Source organism: Carcharodon carcharias, chromosome 2, assembly GCF_017639515.1.
Source record: "Carcharodon carcharias isolate sCarCar2 chromosome 2, sCarCar2.pri, whole genome shotgun sequence".
NCBI classification, from domain to species: Eukaryota; Metazoa; Chordata; class Chondrichthyes; order Lamniformes; family Lamnidae; genus Carcharodon; species Carcharodon carcharias.
This window is the reverse complement of record NC_054468.1, coordinates 123,511,006-123,527,717: the sequence shown is the minus strand read 5'-3', so window position 1 is coordinate 123,527,717 and position 16,712 is coordinate 123,511,006. Positions and strand designations below refer to the sequence as shown.

At 42.1% G+C, this 16,712-nt stretch overlaps 1 protein-coding gene across 4 annotated transcripts in view; it reads left to right on the top strand.

Annotated features, from left to right (window-relative positions):
* ehbp1 (EH domain binding protein 1) overlaps positions 1–16,712 on the top strand; it is a 383,657-nt gene that overhangs the window by 298,715 nt on the left and 68,230 nt on the right. For 2 of the 4 annotated variants that reach the window (XM_041177904.1, XM_041177877.1), the window contains 3 exons: positions 598–745; positions 4,191–4,292; positions 7,373–7,503. In XM_041177904.1, the coding sequence (XP_041033838.1) occupies positions 598–745; positions 4,191–4,292; positions 7,373–7,503 (381 nt within the window). The remainder of the gene's footprint in view (positions 1–597; positions 746–4,190; positions 4,293–7,372; positions 7,504–16,712) is intronic. The other 2 variants (XM_041177886.1, XM_041177895.1) reach the window with 2 other exon arrangements.

Genomic DNA, 16,712 nt, shown 5'->3' with positions numbered 1-16,712 from the left:
ACTAATATTTGTTTGAATTGTTTCATTGGCAATAATTTAGACTTGTAATATCAATGCGTTGAGAGATTAAATGAAAAGCATGTCCCCACAGAAAACCAGCCAACCCCACACCCTCTTGGGCACTTTGTAGAGTTGTTTCAAGAGTGCTGTTGTTGGTGTGAACACATTATCTGCCTTATCATCTGCGAGAGGATTGCATGCAATAACAAAATAATTTTGGATTGACTAGATGATTAAATTAAATTATGGATAAGTCTTTTGCATAGATGTAGTAAATTGGAGAATATTTTCCCAGTGTAATTAAATAACTATCATTATGCTGCAATGGGTGGATAATACTGTGTTGTCAGTTTGCCTCTGTATTAAAATGCATATGGCATTAATGAGTTTTGATTTGTAAAATTTAAGTATAATATTTTTATTTTATCTCCATTTTGAACAATTTCAGGTTATAAAGTAGAATATATCTAGCTACTCCACAGGAAGAATTGTTGATGTGCTGTCTGAAGCATCATGCTTGCTATCATGATGATCAATTTTGGAATGAAATTGCGTTTTTGTCAATTACTGTGATGGCAGCTATTCAATATCTTCCAGCACCAAGATGAAGAGCGACGTCGCCAGTTGAGAGAGAGAGCTCGTCAGCTAATTGCAGAAGCTCGATCTGGAGTTAAGATGTCTGATCTTCCCAGCTACAATGAACTGACAACAGAAAAGTTGAGAGAAAGATCAAAGGCAGCTGGAGGTTAGTGAAATTTAACACAAGCAACCTATTTCTTGGTTACCAGTATTTTTATTGTAAAATAATATACTCTTTAATAAAATCTCAGTACAATCATTACTAGCCAGCATGGAAGTACAACTTATAAAGGAATTGAAACATAGGTCCCAATATCAGCAAGGAAGTTAGGGAAAACTCAACAAGGTCAGGACCTAGAGGCCTTCCCAATCTTAATGTCCAGGATCTTATTTAAATGACCTGGAGACTTCTACCCAACAGCTAGCCAAATTAATAGCCTGGCCAGCTGACAGCAGCTGAGATTGGTGTCAGGACATCACAGCTAGGGTCCTGTGGGAACTAGAAGGCCATTTAGCATGATTGTGGGAGGAGAGTGGGTGAATGTGGCAGCAATTAGGTGGCATTTTGCCATAATGGGGAGTGGTGGCATGGTGGGTGGAGGAGAGTGGCGAGGTCTGCTCGTAATCTAGGCAGAGCGGATGATCTCCCCTCAAAGGGGTCAAGGCTTCGTTGTGACACCCGGAGGAGTACTCCTGTCCCTTAAGGAAATCGGAAAAAGAAATTAAAACTGACCTCCTGAACCTTGAGCCTCTTCAGGCTCTGGATCCAGTTCCCAACAAGTTTTCCCTGATTGGGGTTACCAACCATCCAGGAATATGTCCGCCAGAGTTGGCAATCTCCCCTCCCCTGCTCAGGCCTCTGCTTGACATTGTGGATCATCCTAATAATCAGGGAGTGTTGGACTAAAGAGCAACCAGAAATTGAAGAGCTGTCCCTTTAGGTAATCAAATAAATTCCTCCAGGTTGCAAAAGGCGTGAGCAGACATTGTGTCCATAAAATAACAAAAATAATTTAAATTGTTGTGCATGATTGCACTGTGCAATACTTTCTACCCCAGATCCTCAATGCTGCAGGGCTTGCAGAAATCCCAGCTATGTTTGTCTTCTGTTCTGAACAATTGTTCGATCCTTGCTACTGATGATACACTGCTTTGTTTTCTCAGCCTCAGCACAGAGGCTTTGCTCACAGCAAGATGGTTTATCATAACTAACACTGCCACAAAATATGAAAACTTAATTAAAACTCAGGCACAGTAGGATAGAAAGTGATCTGAGCCCTGAGTTGATGTTGCATGCGGCAATTCAAAATTGGACCTCATGATAAAAACTTGGAGCTAGTTGCCAGAACTCTGTATGCCTCCCGGGCAACTTGCCGCTCACAAGAATTGAATTTCAGGCTAGTTGCCTCACCAGTAGCATTCTTAAGTAAATCCCAGGGTAGGAGGAACAGTAGGAGCAGCAACCAAATGCACTCCCATACAGATTAGGGCATCTGGGACAACTGGCTTCATTGCTTGGTGGTGGCTGCTTGTTGGGCCACATCTCCAGCATGACACAAGCCTCTGTACTCATGACAGTGTGCATCTTCCTGGTTGTTCTATGCCTCCAAATCCCCCTGTGCCACTCAGTCACTTGATGCTGCAATTTACATAATAGTTGTTCCTATTCAATGTCTAGAATAGCTTTATTACTGTAATATTAAACTTAACTACTCAACTAAAGAAATTATTTTAGGTAAACATTTTCAATACTTTAATGTTGCTTGTCCCATACATTTCCTCCTTATCCTCTCTCTTCTCTGTTGTAATTCTTTTATTTTAATTTTACTTATTTGCAATTTTACTATTTAAGTCTTTTTAACTAGACTTATTCTCTAACAAACTATTTTCAAATCTATTTCGTGATTACTTTTGTCCCATCTTTTTATATTTATGTTGGGCAATGAACATGGACCTAGAAATCACAAGGACAAAATTCACAAACTTTGAAGAAGACTAGAAATTAGAGGAAACACTTCTAACGGATAGTGGAAGTCCTCAAAGAGAAAACAGTTCATGCAAGGTTACCGACTCCCAACAAAATGGAGCTGAATAACTATTTGTTTCAAAGAGAGGTTGAAGATTATGGAGTGATCAGAAATTTCACCTCCACTGAATCCCCCCCACCCTCCCACAGAGTAGAAAGGGGGATAACTTATCATGGACAGCCCTGAACTAGGATGTCCCTAATTCAATTATTTTGAGATATCCTAAGTACCTAAGGCTCTAAATAGACAAATGCAAGATATTTTTCTTTGTTCATCTCATCAATATACTATTCCAAGCAATGCAGTACCTGAAAAGTTTCTGTAACAAAGCAGTTTGCCTTTTATTTATTCTTTCATGGGATTTGGGCATCACTGGCTAGGCTAGTATTTGTTGCCCATCCCTAGTTGCCCTTGAGAAGATGGTGGTGAGTTGCCTTCTTGAACCGCTGCAGTCTATGTAGTGTAGATACACCCACGATGCTGTTAGGGAGGGAGTTCCAGGATTTTGACTCAGCGACAGTGAAGGAACAGCGGTATATTTCCAAATCAGGATGGTGTGTATCTTGGAAGGGATCTTCCAGGTGGTGGTCTATGATTCATCTACTGCCCTTGCCCTTTTAGGTGGTAGAAGTTGTGGGTTTGGAAGGTTTTGTCAGAAGAGGTTTCGATGAGTCACAATTGTATTACCCATTCACACAGTGTTTAAACTATCCCATAAAGTAGGTCTCAGATAGCTGGCAGCAATTAAAAGCCAAGCCTACTAATTTTTTTTTGCCCACTGGCCCTTTTTTTTCTAAGTGGGTCTTCTGAATGTTGCCAGATTTCTTTCGACCATTGAATTTGCTGTTCAGTGGGAGCATTCCATTGCTGGAAGTAATGTCACCAACCTCCTGATATCATTGCACAACAGCACCCACTAATTCCCTGTCCCATGGCATCACTAGGTGCAGACTTCTGATGCTCGTACTTCTTGCATCTGCGCTGACCAGACTATTACCGCGAGTCTGCACTCGTTCACAATATTAGAAGCCACCTGCCAGCCAGTTGACGGAGGGATTGGCTGCACAATTAATTAAATGCAGGAAAGCAAAGCACTTAGGCCTACCCCCTGAGAGCTGGCCATCAGTGTGAGTGTTTTAAGCATGCACAAAGCTTTGTCAGCTTAACTTCCAACTGCTGATGATGGTTCTAATAACTGAAAAGAGATCAGGGAAGTATATGCTCATTGCTAACATTAACATTTTTAAAACAATTCAGTTGACCACCTCTGCACTTTATCAAACTTTAAAACTGGATTTTGTACAGCCTGCGTATGTTTCTGCTGATACCAACCTACTGATGTTCTCGTGCTTTTCATTGTACTGCACATATAATGTTGTACAAACACCAATCATGTAGGTAATGTCAGTCTTTACAGATGTTCTAAAAGTAAATTTGAGAGTAATAAACTAACAATTTTCATTGCAACACACACTGTCTCACACTTTTGCATAGACTAACATAGAAATACTTATTAATGACAAATGATATGTTCAATGATGCAATGTATCATGATTGCTTTTGCTGATTTTCTTCTTCCTACAGATGATACTGTTGGGGTAGATATTAATGAGGAAGGCGCTGAATACTCTATTTTGGGAGGTGGAGAGGAACATACTAACATTGAAACTGACCTTGATTCTTTTGGTAATTCTAACTATGTTGTGCTGTTTGACATAAAATGCAATTTTTGGTGCTTGCATGAGCTTTTCCTGTCTGTCTTTTCTGTTTTTGATGCATATATACATAGAGACTGAAAATTGAAGCTGCAGCAAAACTTGAGTTTTTATAGCAATACCTTGAAACAATACAATATTACAAAATGTGTATACAGTTTATGTACATTAATGGTATCTGTAATTTTGGTTGTCATGGCACTAGAATTGACATTTATTGCCAATACTGATACAAGCTCACTGCAAGTAGGAAAAAAAGTAAATAATGTTGTAGAATTTAGTCAATACACACTTATTTTCACTAGAAAACATTCTCCTACTTCAGAATATTAGATTCGATATATTGTATATTCTTTAACTTTTCCTATTAACTTTCCTTTCCTGAAAGTGGGGTACGTTCCATAGAACTTGCAGCTCTACTGTACATTATCCAAGTGACCATTCCTCGTGTGGCATTGAATGTTGGCAAATGATCTGATCATGGGAATATTGTAGCCAAACTAATTTTTTCCACTAGACATTCATATGCAGATACATAATCAGAAGTCACTGGCGACAGTTAAGAGCGATTAAAGCAACCATTACCATTAATATAGTCCAGGAGAAACTTGGAATCAAGCCTGATACCCTTGGCCCAGTATCACATTGCATGAAATAGTCACCTGTTTATCAGAGGGGCCAAGGTACAATAAATTTCAAGTACAATTCTCATCATATAGTGGGTAGATCTTGTTATCTCTGCTCACAACAAGCTCTCACTTGCAAAACTTTTCTGGTTTAATTATTCCATTAGAGATTGGTTTGGATTTGTTTTTTTTTTTATTTATGTAATTTAAAAATGCCTGTCTGCTCACACTTGCTGCAATTGTAACATTTCTTGTTAACAATGTTCTTATTTATTACCCTGAACTGTGAATCTGTGTTCCTGGCTAAGTCTCTGCAAGGTGGAACTAATCTATGATTGTACTTGACTTTCATTGGCTAAGTTTATCATGTGATCAATTATATCCATGGTCCTTCCAGCCATGACTCTCGGGTCTATCCAATGGACAGCTGGTTGTAGCCTGTGACGTTGGAGGATAATGGAAGAACCGGGAAGTTGTAGGGAAGTCGTGGCTGCATAGGGTGACGAGACAGGAACAGATGTTGAGTTTGCCATTGGCAGATTGAGAAGGGACCCAGGAAACAGGTGGATACACAAGACCAGTTATAGACACTGATTCTCTTTCCAACCTGTCTCCTGCTGCTTAATCTCCACCAAAATACAGAACCATTCCTCTCAATGCGATGAAGTTCCAGGACAAACCATCAGCTGTAAAACCTCAGCACCATGCCACTATCCTGCCAAATCACAGAACCTATATCCTAAGAAAATCTACACAGGATTTAGTTGTGCCCAGAGGCAATGACTCCAGTTGTAGTGAGGTGAGGTTAAGTTGGGACAATGCAGGGGGTGGATTTATGAAATGGTTTTCCCATGGTGTGGACCTGTATTACTTAAAGCAAATATAGGTTTCCCCAGTCAGTATGGCATTATTAGCAACATTTTTTTATGCAATACCCTCTTTACAGCTGTAAAATAAAACAAATTCACCCAAACCATGAGACTCCCCCCATCCCCAGCCCCGTGCTTATTTATATAGTTATGTTCCTCATTCTCTCCTCTCCATCTTATGCTCACACTTCATATCACTAATCTCTTTTATGTTTATCATTTGCTAACAAGCTATCTGGGATCAGTATCTTTCCTCCTTATTTGTCCTCTATCTTTTCACTGCTCCCCATCACCCAGTCACCACTATTGATTTGTGGCCGATTCCCCTTCATCAGACTCTCTGAAACCCAGTCCTTCCTCTTCCTTTCCACTGTAACAATTAATTCATTTCAACTACTCAACGGAAACTCTCAAACCTTCACTTTCTGCTATTCACATACCAACACTACCCCATCCCAGCTACATTAAGGGTGGCTGCCTAATTTAAATGGAAATCAGGGGCCTTAAGTGAACTGTGTATTACTTGGTAAATGCAGAAGCTCAGTGTTATCACTGTTTCTACCTGTCTGTACTATAGGTTTAAGATAATTATTCTGCCTGAGAAAATTTTACTTTTAGAAGCTGGCGAAAAAAAAATTGCATAAGTAGGATCTGATTATGTTCTGGATGGTCGAATAGTGTAACATTCTGTAACTCCACATATTGCATAAAATTGCCTATAAGAATCTTATTGTTTTTTCATGCACTGTAGATGTGTCATTTTCAGCTTTCACTGAGTTTTCAAATTATTAGTAAGCAGTTTTTACCTATTTTAACTCGAACATTGATGGGTTTGTGAAATTTCAAAATTTTTTGAAATCTTACAGTCTCATTTTTGGGAATTAAATATAGAAAGTGTATTTGAAATATGGCCATTCTGAAACCTTACATTCATGAGTTAATGGCTGGATTCTCCTCTGAATTGCTGCCCATTTTTGAGCAAATTTGTAAACAGAGTAAAATGTATTCTTAAAGATTACCAGCTCAAATCCACCTCTAAATATTGCACCTATAATCCTCTTCCTAAAAAAAACCCTAGTGTTTAAGACCTGCCCAAAACCTGCTGTGCCAGATTTTAACAGTGTCAAGGGGCCATAGCTATCCTTTCACTGCAACACATCAGTTGTTGTAAGGGTGTTGGATATCTCTATCAAACAGCTGGTACAGGCACGATGGACTGAATGGCCTCCTTCCATGATGTTTTATACTACGACACTAGGTCAGCAGCAATTTCTTCTTTGTATCAGGTCCACACTGCTACAAACCTATCAATAGAAGGAAAATCCAAGCCAATGCATTTTATGGTTTGTTTTATCTGAGTGTGAAAACTTTCAGTTTTTGAGAAAAGAGACTTATTCTTAAATTGTTGATGTGTGACTTAGTTTTTTTTTGTTACTTCAAATGGTTAGATTTTTGTCTCTATTGCTAGCATGACCTTTTAAATCACAGCTGTTTTTTAATCTGTCATTTTCTAACGTATTTAATATTCCTAATTTTATTCTTGCTTGTTAATTTAGGAAGTCAAAATAGCAGGTCAGTTGACATGAAGCTTAAGACACTCGTAGAGGCTCAACCACAAGTGGCAAATTCACTATCTACTGCTGTCCAGAAAGTCTCAGCTGACAGTGCAGAACAAGAAGAACTCAAGGTTGGTTAAGAGAACTACATTTTGATGTGCCTGTGGGACTGGTTTTATTGAAATCTGAAAAATGAACACATCTCTGACATTATTAGGTATTCAGAAAAGCTGGACTGGTTATGCTGTTACATTTCTCAATGTTCAGCAGAAACCTGCAGTCAAAGTCTGGACTTATCATCATAAGGAAGTGATGAAAGGAACTGGGTGGCAAATTAGGTTAAGTGCTGATATTTATGTTCAAATCTAGCCCAGATCAATGGGATGACAATTGTCTTTGTTTACTATCTGTCCTGACTGTAAGGGTCCTTCATGAAACGATGTTAGACAAACTGTGTTAAGTACCTAATGGGCCGCAATCTCCTCTGAATTACCTCATCCTACCTCAAATTATCCTCATCCAGACTAAATTACTCTACTCTATACTAAGTGGCATTCTCGAAGAGGTTATGGGATAACTGGTGTGGAAACTGGGAAGATGTCACTGATGCGGTCAGCATCATTCTGAGATTGCAGTCAAGACAGATGTTCATCTTTAAAAAATGCCACTTAAAGGGGACAGTGTGACATTGGACAGAAGGGATAGGAACACGCTGGGGAAAGACAATATTCTTACCCTGCTGGAAGAAAAAGCAAGTGGAGTATTATATTGGTTTCGAAGTTCAGCTGTATCTTTGCCTAGAATTTGAATTGTGCTTAAAACATGCTGCATGCATCTAATGAAACTGGCAGCAGAACCATGGCAAAATTGACACATTGACCTCTTTATGATAACAGTCATCACCAAAACAGATGATCTTGTCATTATCACATTGATGTTTGTGGGATCTTGCTGTGCACCAGTTGACTGCTGTGCCCTACATTACAACAGTGAATACACTTTTTAAAAATAAAATTATTTGATTGGTTGTGATTCACTTTGGGATGTCAAAGGTTGCGAAAGATGCTGTGTAAATGCAAGTCTCTCCCTCCCTCTCTTTCTTTTTTACTCTCTCCCTCTTTCTTTCTCTCTCTTTCTCTTTTCCCCTTGTGGCATTAGAAAGAGAGAGAGTGAATTGGGTTGGCTTGGACATCAGCCAATATCCCAGAGTGTCTGGATTCACAGGGCAGGATGAAATCAGGATTGGGGCCAGCAGTGGCCCAGCACTGACTCAGATCTTCATGGCCATAACGGTGCTCCTCCCAGCTCCACATTAAAGTAAGTCAAAAAGATTACCTTCAACTTACTTTTGGATGGCAGTCTCCAGCGATTTCTTGAAGAACTTTGGTTTAGTTGCTGCATGTCCGAATAAACTGATCGCAGCTTGCGATCGAATTTCACAAAGGGGCCTGAAATTGGCCAAATGCCAATTTTAGCCAAGATTCCTGGATGATCACATTGAATAGCAGGACAGACTTGAAGAGGGACTAAACAGCTTCCTTCCATTCCAATTATACAGAGCACTCTGACCAATCAGTATGCACCATACATCCAGTGCAGAGTAAGCACATGCATCATGTGCTATAATGGATCCTGCAGCATTAATTCTTTGTCTTAAAAACAGGTGAAGCACAATTGAGTTTCTCAGTCACTTAGTGAAAAGAAGAGACTTAGTATTTGAGTTTTAGGAGTGGCAGAGTCCTTACTTCCTAACCACGGACTTACAGGTTCAATCTCTGGAACTGAAACATTTCTAATCTGCATGTCACAGTTGTGATGAATTTTCTCAGCTGTTCTCCTGCTTGGAATTCCTCAAAAACAATGAATCATCCTACCTAGAAGGCATTAAAAATTAGCATTGTCTGCTCACCCTACTAGAATTCTCAGTGTTCAGTCATATAGGAGTGAGATTGGCTTCAACTCTGAACTAAATGGGGCAGTCAATTATCCTGGCATCTCGGCTGAAGAGGTTTGTGTGTGTTACGGGGAAGCATGGACGGGTGGAGAAAAATGATAAAACTGGAAAACTGAGCTGGTCTTTCATAACCAAAATCATGGCAGTGAAATATCCTTCTGTAGTCTTTCCCCTGCTGCCCTATCAGATGCAGCTGCTTTTGACTGAACCTGCAAGCTTCTCCCTGCAAGTTCCTTGTATTCTCTACCACTGACTCTCCTCGAGCAACAACTCCAACTGCCTGTTCCACTAATCAGCTTTCCCAGCTAATTTCCTGCAGGTTGACCCCTCTCTCATTTCTTCTCCATACTATACACTTCTCCCAGCCCCAATCCATAACTATGCTGGCAGATTGCCAGTCACTGCCTGCTCTGTATCATCCACTAGAAACATTTGCTGCTTTGTGACCATGCCCATTACTGTCATGGTGATGCCTACAGAAGCTTGACTTATAAATTCTGATTCCTTCTCCTCGTGATTCTTTAGACTCCCCAACCTGCTATAGTTTCCCTCATACCCCACTACACTCACCAGGGGAGTTCTGCTAGGGTATTGTCCAATATTTATCCCTTACCTAACTAAAACAGATTAATTAGTCACTATCTCATTGTTGTCTGTGGGATCTTGCTATACATAAATTGGCTTTCTATTTCCCTACAACAGAGATTATACTTCAAAAGTACAGCACTCTAGAATGCCCTGAGGTCATGAAAAGAATCGCATAAAGTTCATTATTAACGCTCCAAGGCTATCCTGGTTGGTAAGGATAACGCTGTTCTCCTCTGTCCCCTGAAGAACTGCTTCCTCAAACCACTTATACCTCAATTATCAGCAACTTATTATTCTCTCCAAGATTGAAACCATCCATGCAGCTGCTTCTGTTGCTACCTTTCCATTCTCTCTTTCCCCTTCTCCCAGTTGACCTCTACCATTCTGCTGTTTTATTTCCATCTCCCACCATCCAACTGTATCCAAACTTACCTCTTCCATGACATCATCTTTCTGCTTCCTTTATCCTTATGCTTTGACCATTCAAACCCCACCCCCTTAAAAACACTCATTAATCCCCCCCCTACCCTCTAAACAGTCCCTTCAACATCAGCCCTCTCCAATTACCACCATATCCAAAACCTTCATTTTGTAATAAAATCCTCAAACATATCGACACCTCCCAACATTTTTCACTGGTCCAAAAACCTGTTGTTTGAATCCCATGAGTCCTGCTTATGCTCTGCCTATAGTACAGAGACTGCCATAGCCAAAGTCATAAATGACATCTGCAGTGATTGAAGGTGATGTTATTGACTGTCACAGTGACTACGATGTGTTATTGCTCCTGTCCACTTCAATCTGTTCTGTGACACATCATATTTCATCACCGTTCTCTGTTGTCCAGCTCTGTGGGCCTGCTCTTGAGTGGTTGCAGTTCTGGAGTGGATCCTGTCCTTGAGTGGTTCCATTCCTGCCTATCTGAACAGAGACAGCTATGGTTTTTCTCCTCACTCCCACTGTAGTGTCACCTTTAGAGCCTCCCAAGGATCTATCCAAAAGTTCTCCTTACCTTCTTTCATTCACATGGTGACAGCATCTGCAGCTTTGTCTTGCATGTGTTTCAGGTATAGGTACACCCAACTTAACCTCTTTGCCACATCCTTTTATCTATCACAAGTCTTAGGTGAGTCACAACTTCAACAGTGAGGAGGATAGTAATAGACTTCAAGAGGACGTACATGGACAGGCTGGTGGAATGGACGTACAGATAGCTGGTGAAATTTAACGCAAAGAAGTGTGAAGTGATATATGTTAGTAGGATGAACAAGGAGAAGCAATGTAAAATAAAGGATACAGTTCTAAAGGGGGTGCAAGAGGAGAGAGGCCTGGGAGCGTATGCACACAAATCATCGAAGGTGGCAGGACAGGCTGTGAAAGTGGTTTAAAGGGTGTACAGGATCCTGGATTTATTAGCAGAGGCAGAGTACAAAAGCAAGGAAGTTTTAGTGAACATTTATAAAACACTGGTTTGGACTTGACTAGAGTATTGTGTTCAATTATAGGCACCACACTTGAGGGCAGACGTGACAGCATTGGAGAGGATTTATGAGAGTGGTTCCAGGGAGGAGGGTCTTCAGTTGTGTGGTTGGATTGGAGTAACTGGGACAGTTCTCCTTGGAGAGTGCTGAGAGGAGATTTGATAGAGGTATTCAAAATCATGAGAGACCTCGACAGAGTAGATAGGAAACTGTTTCCAATGGCGAAGGGTCAAAAAGGAGAGATCACAGATTTAATGTGACTGACAAAGAAACCAATAGCGACATGAGGAAAATGTTTCTTATGCAGTGAGTGGTTATGATCTGCAATGCACTGCCTGAGTGTGTGATGGAGGCAGATTCAATCGAGGCTTTCAAAAGAAAATTAGATAATTATTTGAATAGAAAACATGGAGAAAAGTTGATCAAGGGACTCGCCAAGTTACCCTTGCAGAGAGCCAGCGTAAATACGTTGGGCTGAATGGCCTTCCTCTCCGCTATAACCGTTTTATAATTCTATGAACTGAACATCAGAAACTCAGAGCCATATTGTCCAGCACCGGGAACTCCATTCCGTTATCACTGACTCTTCTTGTCCAGCCACTTAGCTGAAATTGAAACACACTGTGCAAAACTTTGATGTCCTATTTAACCCTGAACTGACCATCAGGTTCCCCATCCTATCCATTACTAGGCTGCTTTCTACTCCTCTTCATAATTACCCCTATGTCAGCCCATCTGTCACAGAAACTTTGACCCTTTCTTCGGCCCTCCTCTGAACATCCCTCCCCCTCTATTCTCCACCAACTCCTAGCCTAAAATGCAACCACCCATATTTTGCCCTCCAATAAGTCCTGCTCCGCTATCACCTTCATGCTCGCTATTCCATATTTGACTCCCTACCTCATAAAAGATTACATTTAGAGTGCTTGCCCCCATTTGCAAATCCTTGGTCTTGTCCACCCTTTATCTGCAGCCTCTCAAAACCTTTATCCTCACAGTCACCCCATCCTCCAATTCTCATCTTTTTTGTGTCTCCTCCCCGTTAATCTCATTGCTTTCAGACACCTCGCCTTCCACTGTGGAATGCCCTCTCTAAATCTCTCCACCTCTGGTTTTCTCTCTGACTTTTAAGAAAAACCTACACAAAATCTATCTTCTCAATCACCTCTCCTAATCTATCCCTCTATGTTCAATATTTCTTTTCTTCCACTGCCCCATAAAGTATCTTGGGGCATTGTGGTAATGGTGCTACATATCGCCCTATATTTGAATGTAAGTGGTTGTTATTGAATCAGCTAATATTCTGTACAATTCTCCAGCTTTACGGTTTATAATCATGAAGTCGCTTAGTAGTACAGAACTTGAATATTGTTGAAAAGAGACATGTTGCCAAAGCTTCTCATCTTGCACTCATCAGGACAAATGCAAGAATGCCAAATTTCAAATGATCACAACAATTTATACTACAGGAGAAAAGGGTGCTGATTGGTTGGCAAGTTGAGTCTGATTGGGTGAGGCATTGCCATGCAGAAAGCAACGGTTCCAAAAAGATGCAAGGCTTGAACACATTGGGTTCTGTTGAAGAGTCATATGGACTCGAAATGTTAACTGTGTTCCTCTCCGCAGATGCTGTCAGACCTGCTGAGTTTTTCCAGGTATTTTTGTTTTGAACATACTTCTTTTGTTTGCAGAGAACGGGTCCCCCCGAATGAATGTATGTTGCTTCTAGCAAGTGTAAATGAACCACATTATGAGCTTGACCGATTATGTTAAACTGATTGTTAGCATAAAAACAAAAAAACTGCTGATGCTGGAAATCCAAAACAAAAACAGAATTACCTGGAAAAACTCAGCAGGTCTGGCAGCATCGGCGGAGAAGAAAAGAGTTGACGTTTCGAGTCCTCATGACCCTTCGACAGAACTTGAGTTCGAGTCCAAGAAAGAGTTGAAATATAAGCTGGTTTAAGGTGTGTGTGTGGGGGGCGGAGAGATAGAGAGAGAGAGAGGTGGGGGGGGGTGGTTTGGTTGTAGGGACAAACAAGCAGTGATAGAAGCAGATCATCAAAAGATGTCAACGACAATAGTACAATAGAACACATAGGTGTTAAAGTTAAAGTTGGTGATATTATCTAAACGAATGTGCTAATTAAGAATGGATGGTAGGGCACTCAAAGTATAGCTCTAGTGGGGTTTTTTTTTTATATAATGGAAATAGGTGGGAAAAGAAAAATCTTTATAATTTATTGGAAAAAAAAGGAAGGGGGAAACAGAAAGGGGGTGGGGATGGGGCAGGGAGCTCACGACCTAAAGTTGTTGAATTCAATATTCAGTCCGGAAGGCTGTAAAGTCCCTAGTCGGAAGATGAGGTGTTGTTCCTCCAGTTTACATTGGGCTTCACTGGAACAATGCAGCAAGCCAAGGACAGACATGTGGGCAAGAGAGCAGGGTGGAGTGTTAAAATGGCAAGCGACAGGGAGGTTTGGGTCATTCTTGCGGACAGACCGCAGGTGTTCTGCAAAGCGGTCGCCCAGTTTACGTTTGGTCTCTCCAATGTAGAGGAGACCACATTGGGAGCAACGAATGCAATAGACTAAGTTGGGGGAAATGCAAGTGAAATGCTGCTTCACTTGAAAGGAGTGTTTGGGTCCTTGGACGGTGAGGAGAGAGGAAGTGAAGGGGCAGGTGTTGCATCTTTTGCGTGGGCATGGGGTGGTGACATAGGAGGGGGTTGAGGAGTAGGGGGTGATGGAGGAGTGGACCAGGGTGTCCCGGAGGGAGCAATCCCTACGGAATGCCGATAAGGGGTGTGAAGGGAAAATGTGTTTGGTGGTGGCATCATGCTGGAGTTGGCGGAAATGGCGGAGGATGATCCTTTGAATGCGGAGGCTGGTGGGGTGATAAGTGAGGACAAGGGGGACCCTATCATGTTTCTGGGAGGGAGGAGAAGGCGTGAGGGCGGATGCGCGGGAGATGGGCTGGACACGGTTGAGGGCCCTGTCAACGACGGTGGGTGGAAAACCTCGGTTAAGGAAGAAGGAGGACATGTCAGAGGAACTGTTTTTGAATGTAGCATCATCGGAACAGATGCGACGGAGGCGAAGGAACTGAGAGAATGGGATGGAGTCCTTACAGGAAGCGGGGTGTGAGGAGCTGTCGTCAAGATAGCTGTGGGAGTCGGTGGGTTTGTAATGGATATTGGTGGACAGTCTATCACCAGAGATTGAGACAGAGAGGTCAAGGAAGGGAAGGGAAATGTCAGAGATGGACCACGTGAAAATGATGGAGGGGTGGAGATTGGAAGCAAAATTAATAAATTTTTCCAAGTCCCGATGAGAGCATGAAGCGGCACCGAAGTAATCATCGATGTACCGGAGAAAGAGTTGTGAAAGGGGGCCGGAGTAGGACTGCAACAAGGAATGTTCCACATACCCCATAAAGAGACAGGCATAGCTGGGGCCCATGCGGGTACCCATAGCCACAACTTTTATTTGGAGGAAGTGAGAGGAGTTGAAGGAGAAATTGTTCAGCGTGAGAACAAGTTCAGCCAGACGGAGGAGAGTAGTGGTGGATGGGGATTGTTTGGGCCTCTGTTCGAGGAAGAAGCTAAGGGCCCTCAGACCATCCTGGTGGGGGATGGAGGTGTAGAGGGATTGGACGTCCATGGTGAAGAGGAAGCGGTTGGGGCCAGGGAACTGGAAATTGTTGATGTGACGTAAGGTGTCAGAGGAATCACGGATGTAGGTGGGAAGGGACTGGACAAGGGGAGAGAGAAGGGAGTCAAGATAACGAGAAATGAGTTCTGTGGGGCAGGAGCAAGCTGAGACGATCGGTCTACCGGGGCAGTTCTGTTTGTGGATTTTGGGTAGGAGATAGAAGCGGGCCTTCCGAGGTTGGGCGACTATCAGATTGGAAGCTGTGGGAGGGAGATCCCCAGAGGAGATGAGGTCAGTGACAGTCCTGGAAACAATGGCTTGATGTTCAGTGGGGGGGTCATGGTCCAGGGAGAGGTAGGAGGATGTGTCTGCGAGTTGACGCTCAGCCTCCGCAAGGTAGAGGTCAGTGCGCCAGACAACAACAGCACCACCCTTGTCAGCGGGTTTGATGACAATGTCAGGGTTGGACCTGAGAGAATGGAGTGCAGTAAGTTCAGAGAGAGACAGGTTAGAATGGGTGAGAGGAGCAGAGAAATTGAGACGACTAATGTCGCGCCGACAGTTCTCAGTGAAAAGATCAAGAGAAGGTAAGAATCCAGAGGGAGGGGTCCAGGTGGAGGGAGAATATTGGAGATGGGTAAAAGGATCCGTTGAACTGGGAGAGGACTCCTGCCCAAAGAAGTGAGCCCGGAGACGAAGACGGCGGAAGAAGAGTTCAGTATCATGCCGAGCCCGAAATTCATTGAGGTGAGGGCGTAAGGGTATGAAACTAAGTCCTTTGCTGAGCACTAGCTGTTTGTGCACTCAGGATTGTTCAGTAATCAGTAACAGTAAACGTTTCATTTTAGGTTTTGCAAGTGTGAGCTGGTTGACTACGCTCTGTACTCTGCCTATTACCAACATCTGAAGGAACATGCTGTTTGAATTGATCAGCCAATCACTGGGACATATGGCCTACCTACCTGACATTGCACTGGCACTGTAATTCATGCATGAGGTTGTTGAATTACATGGTGGGCAGATCGTCCTTTTGGACTGATGACAGAAACCTGTTAGTGGAAAATTGTTCACTGTGTATCGCACAAATGGATCAAAGGCTGTCATTTTCGGACCTGAAAAGTGCCTGGTCTACCTCAAATTACCCTGTAAAGGCAAAATACCTCAAAAATCTGAACACCGAGTTAAGGAAGACACTTCGTGCTACTACGTAGCAGTGGCTACGCAAGTATTTTCCACTAACCAGGATGCTGCTGTCAACAAGGGTCTGAACTCATTTTCGCAGTTCATTGGCTGCATTAGAACAACTAGAATTGACACAACGTGAATGAAATCTCATTGCCAGGACAAATCTGACCCATCCCAGAAGCACATCAGAAACTTTATTGATGTGTGTGCATCTGATGAAAGTGAGCTGGGTCTTCACCCTTTGTCCAAAAGGGCTATTGTGCATCCTAAAGGCAACAATATGCTAGCTACAAATAAAATAGCACCAATGTCATTGCACCAGCCCAGAGTCAGTGTTGTTACATTACTCTATTAGGTCCATTCGAAGTAAATTAAATTCACTTTCTTGGTGGGTTTCATTCATTCCAAATGCTGTGAACAAAGAATTTTTAGAAGTTGAATTTGCAGTGATTAAGAAAAAACAATGGGTATCACACATC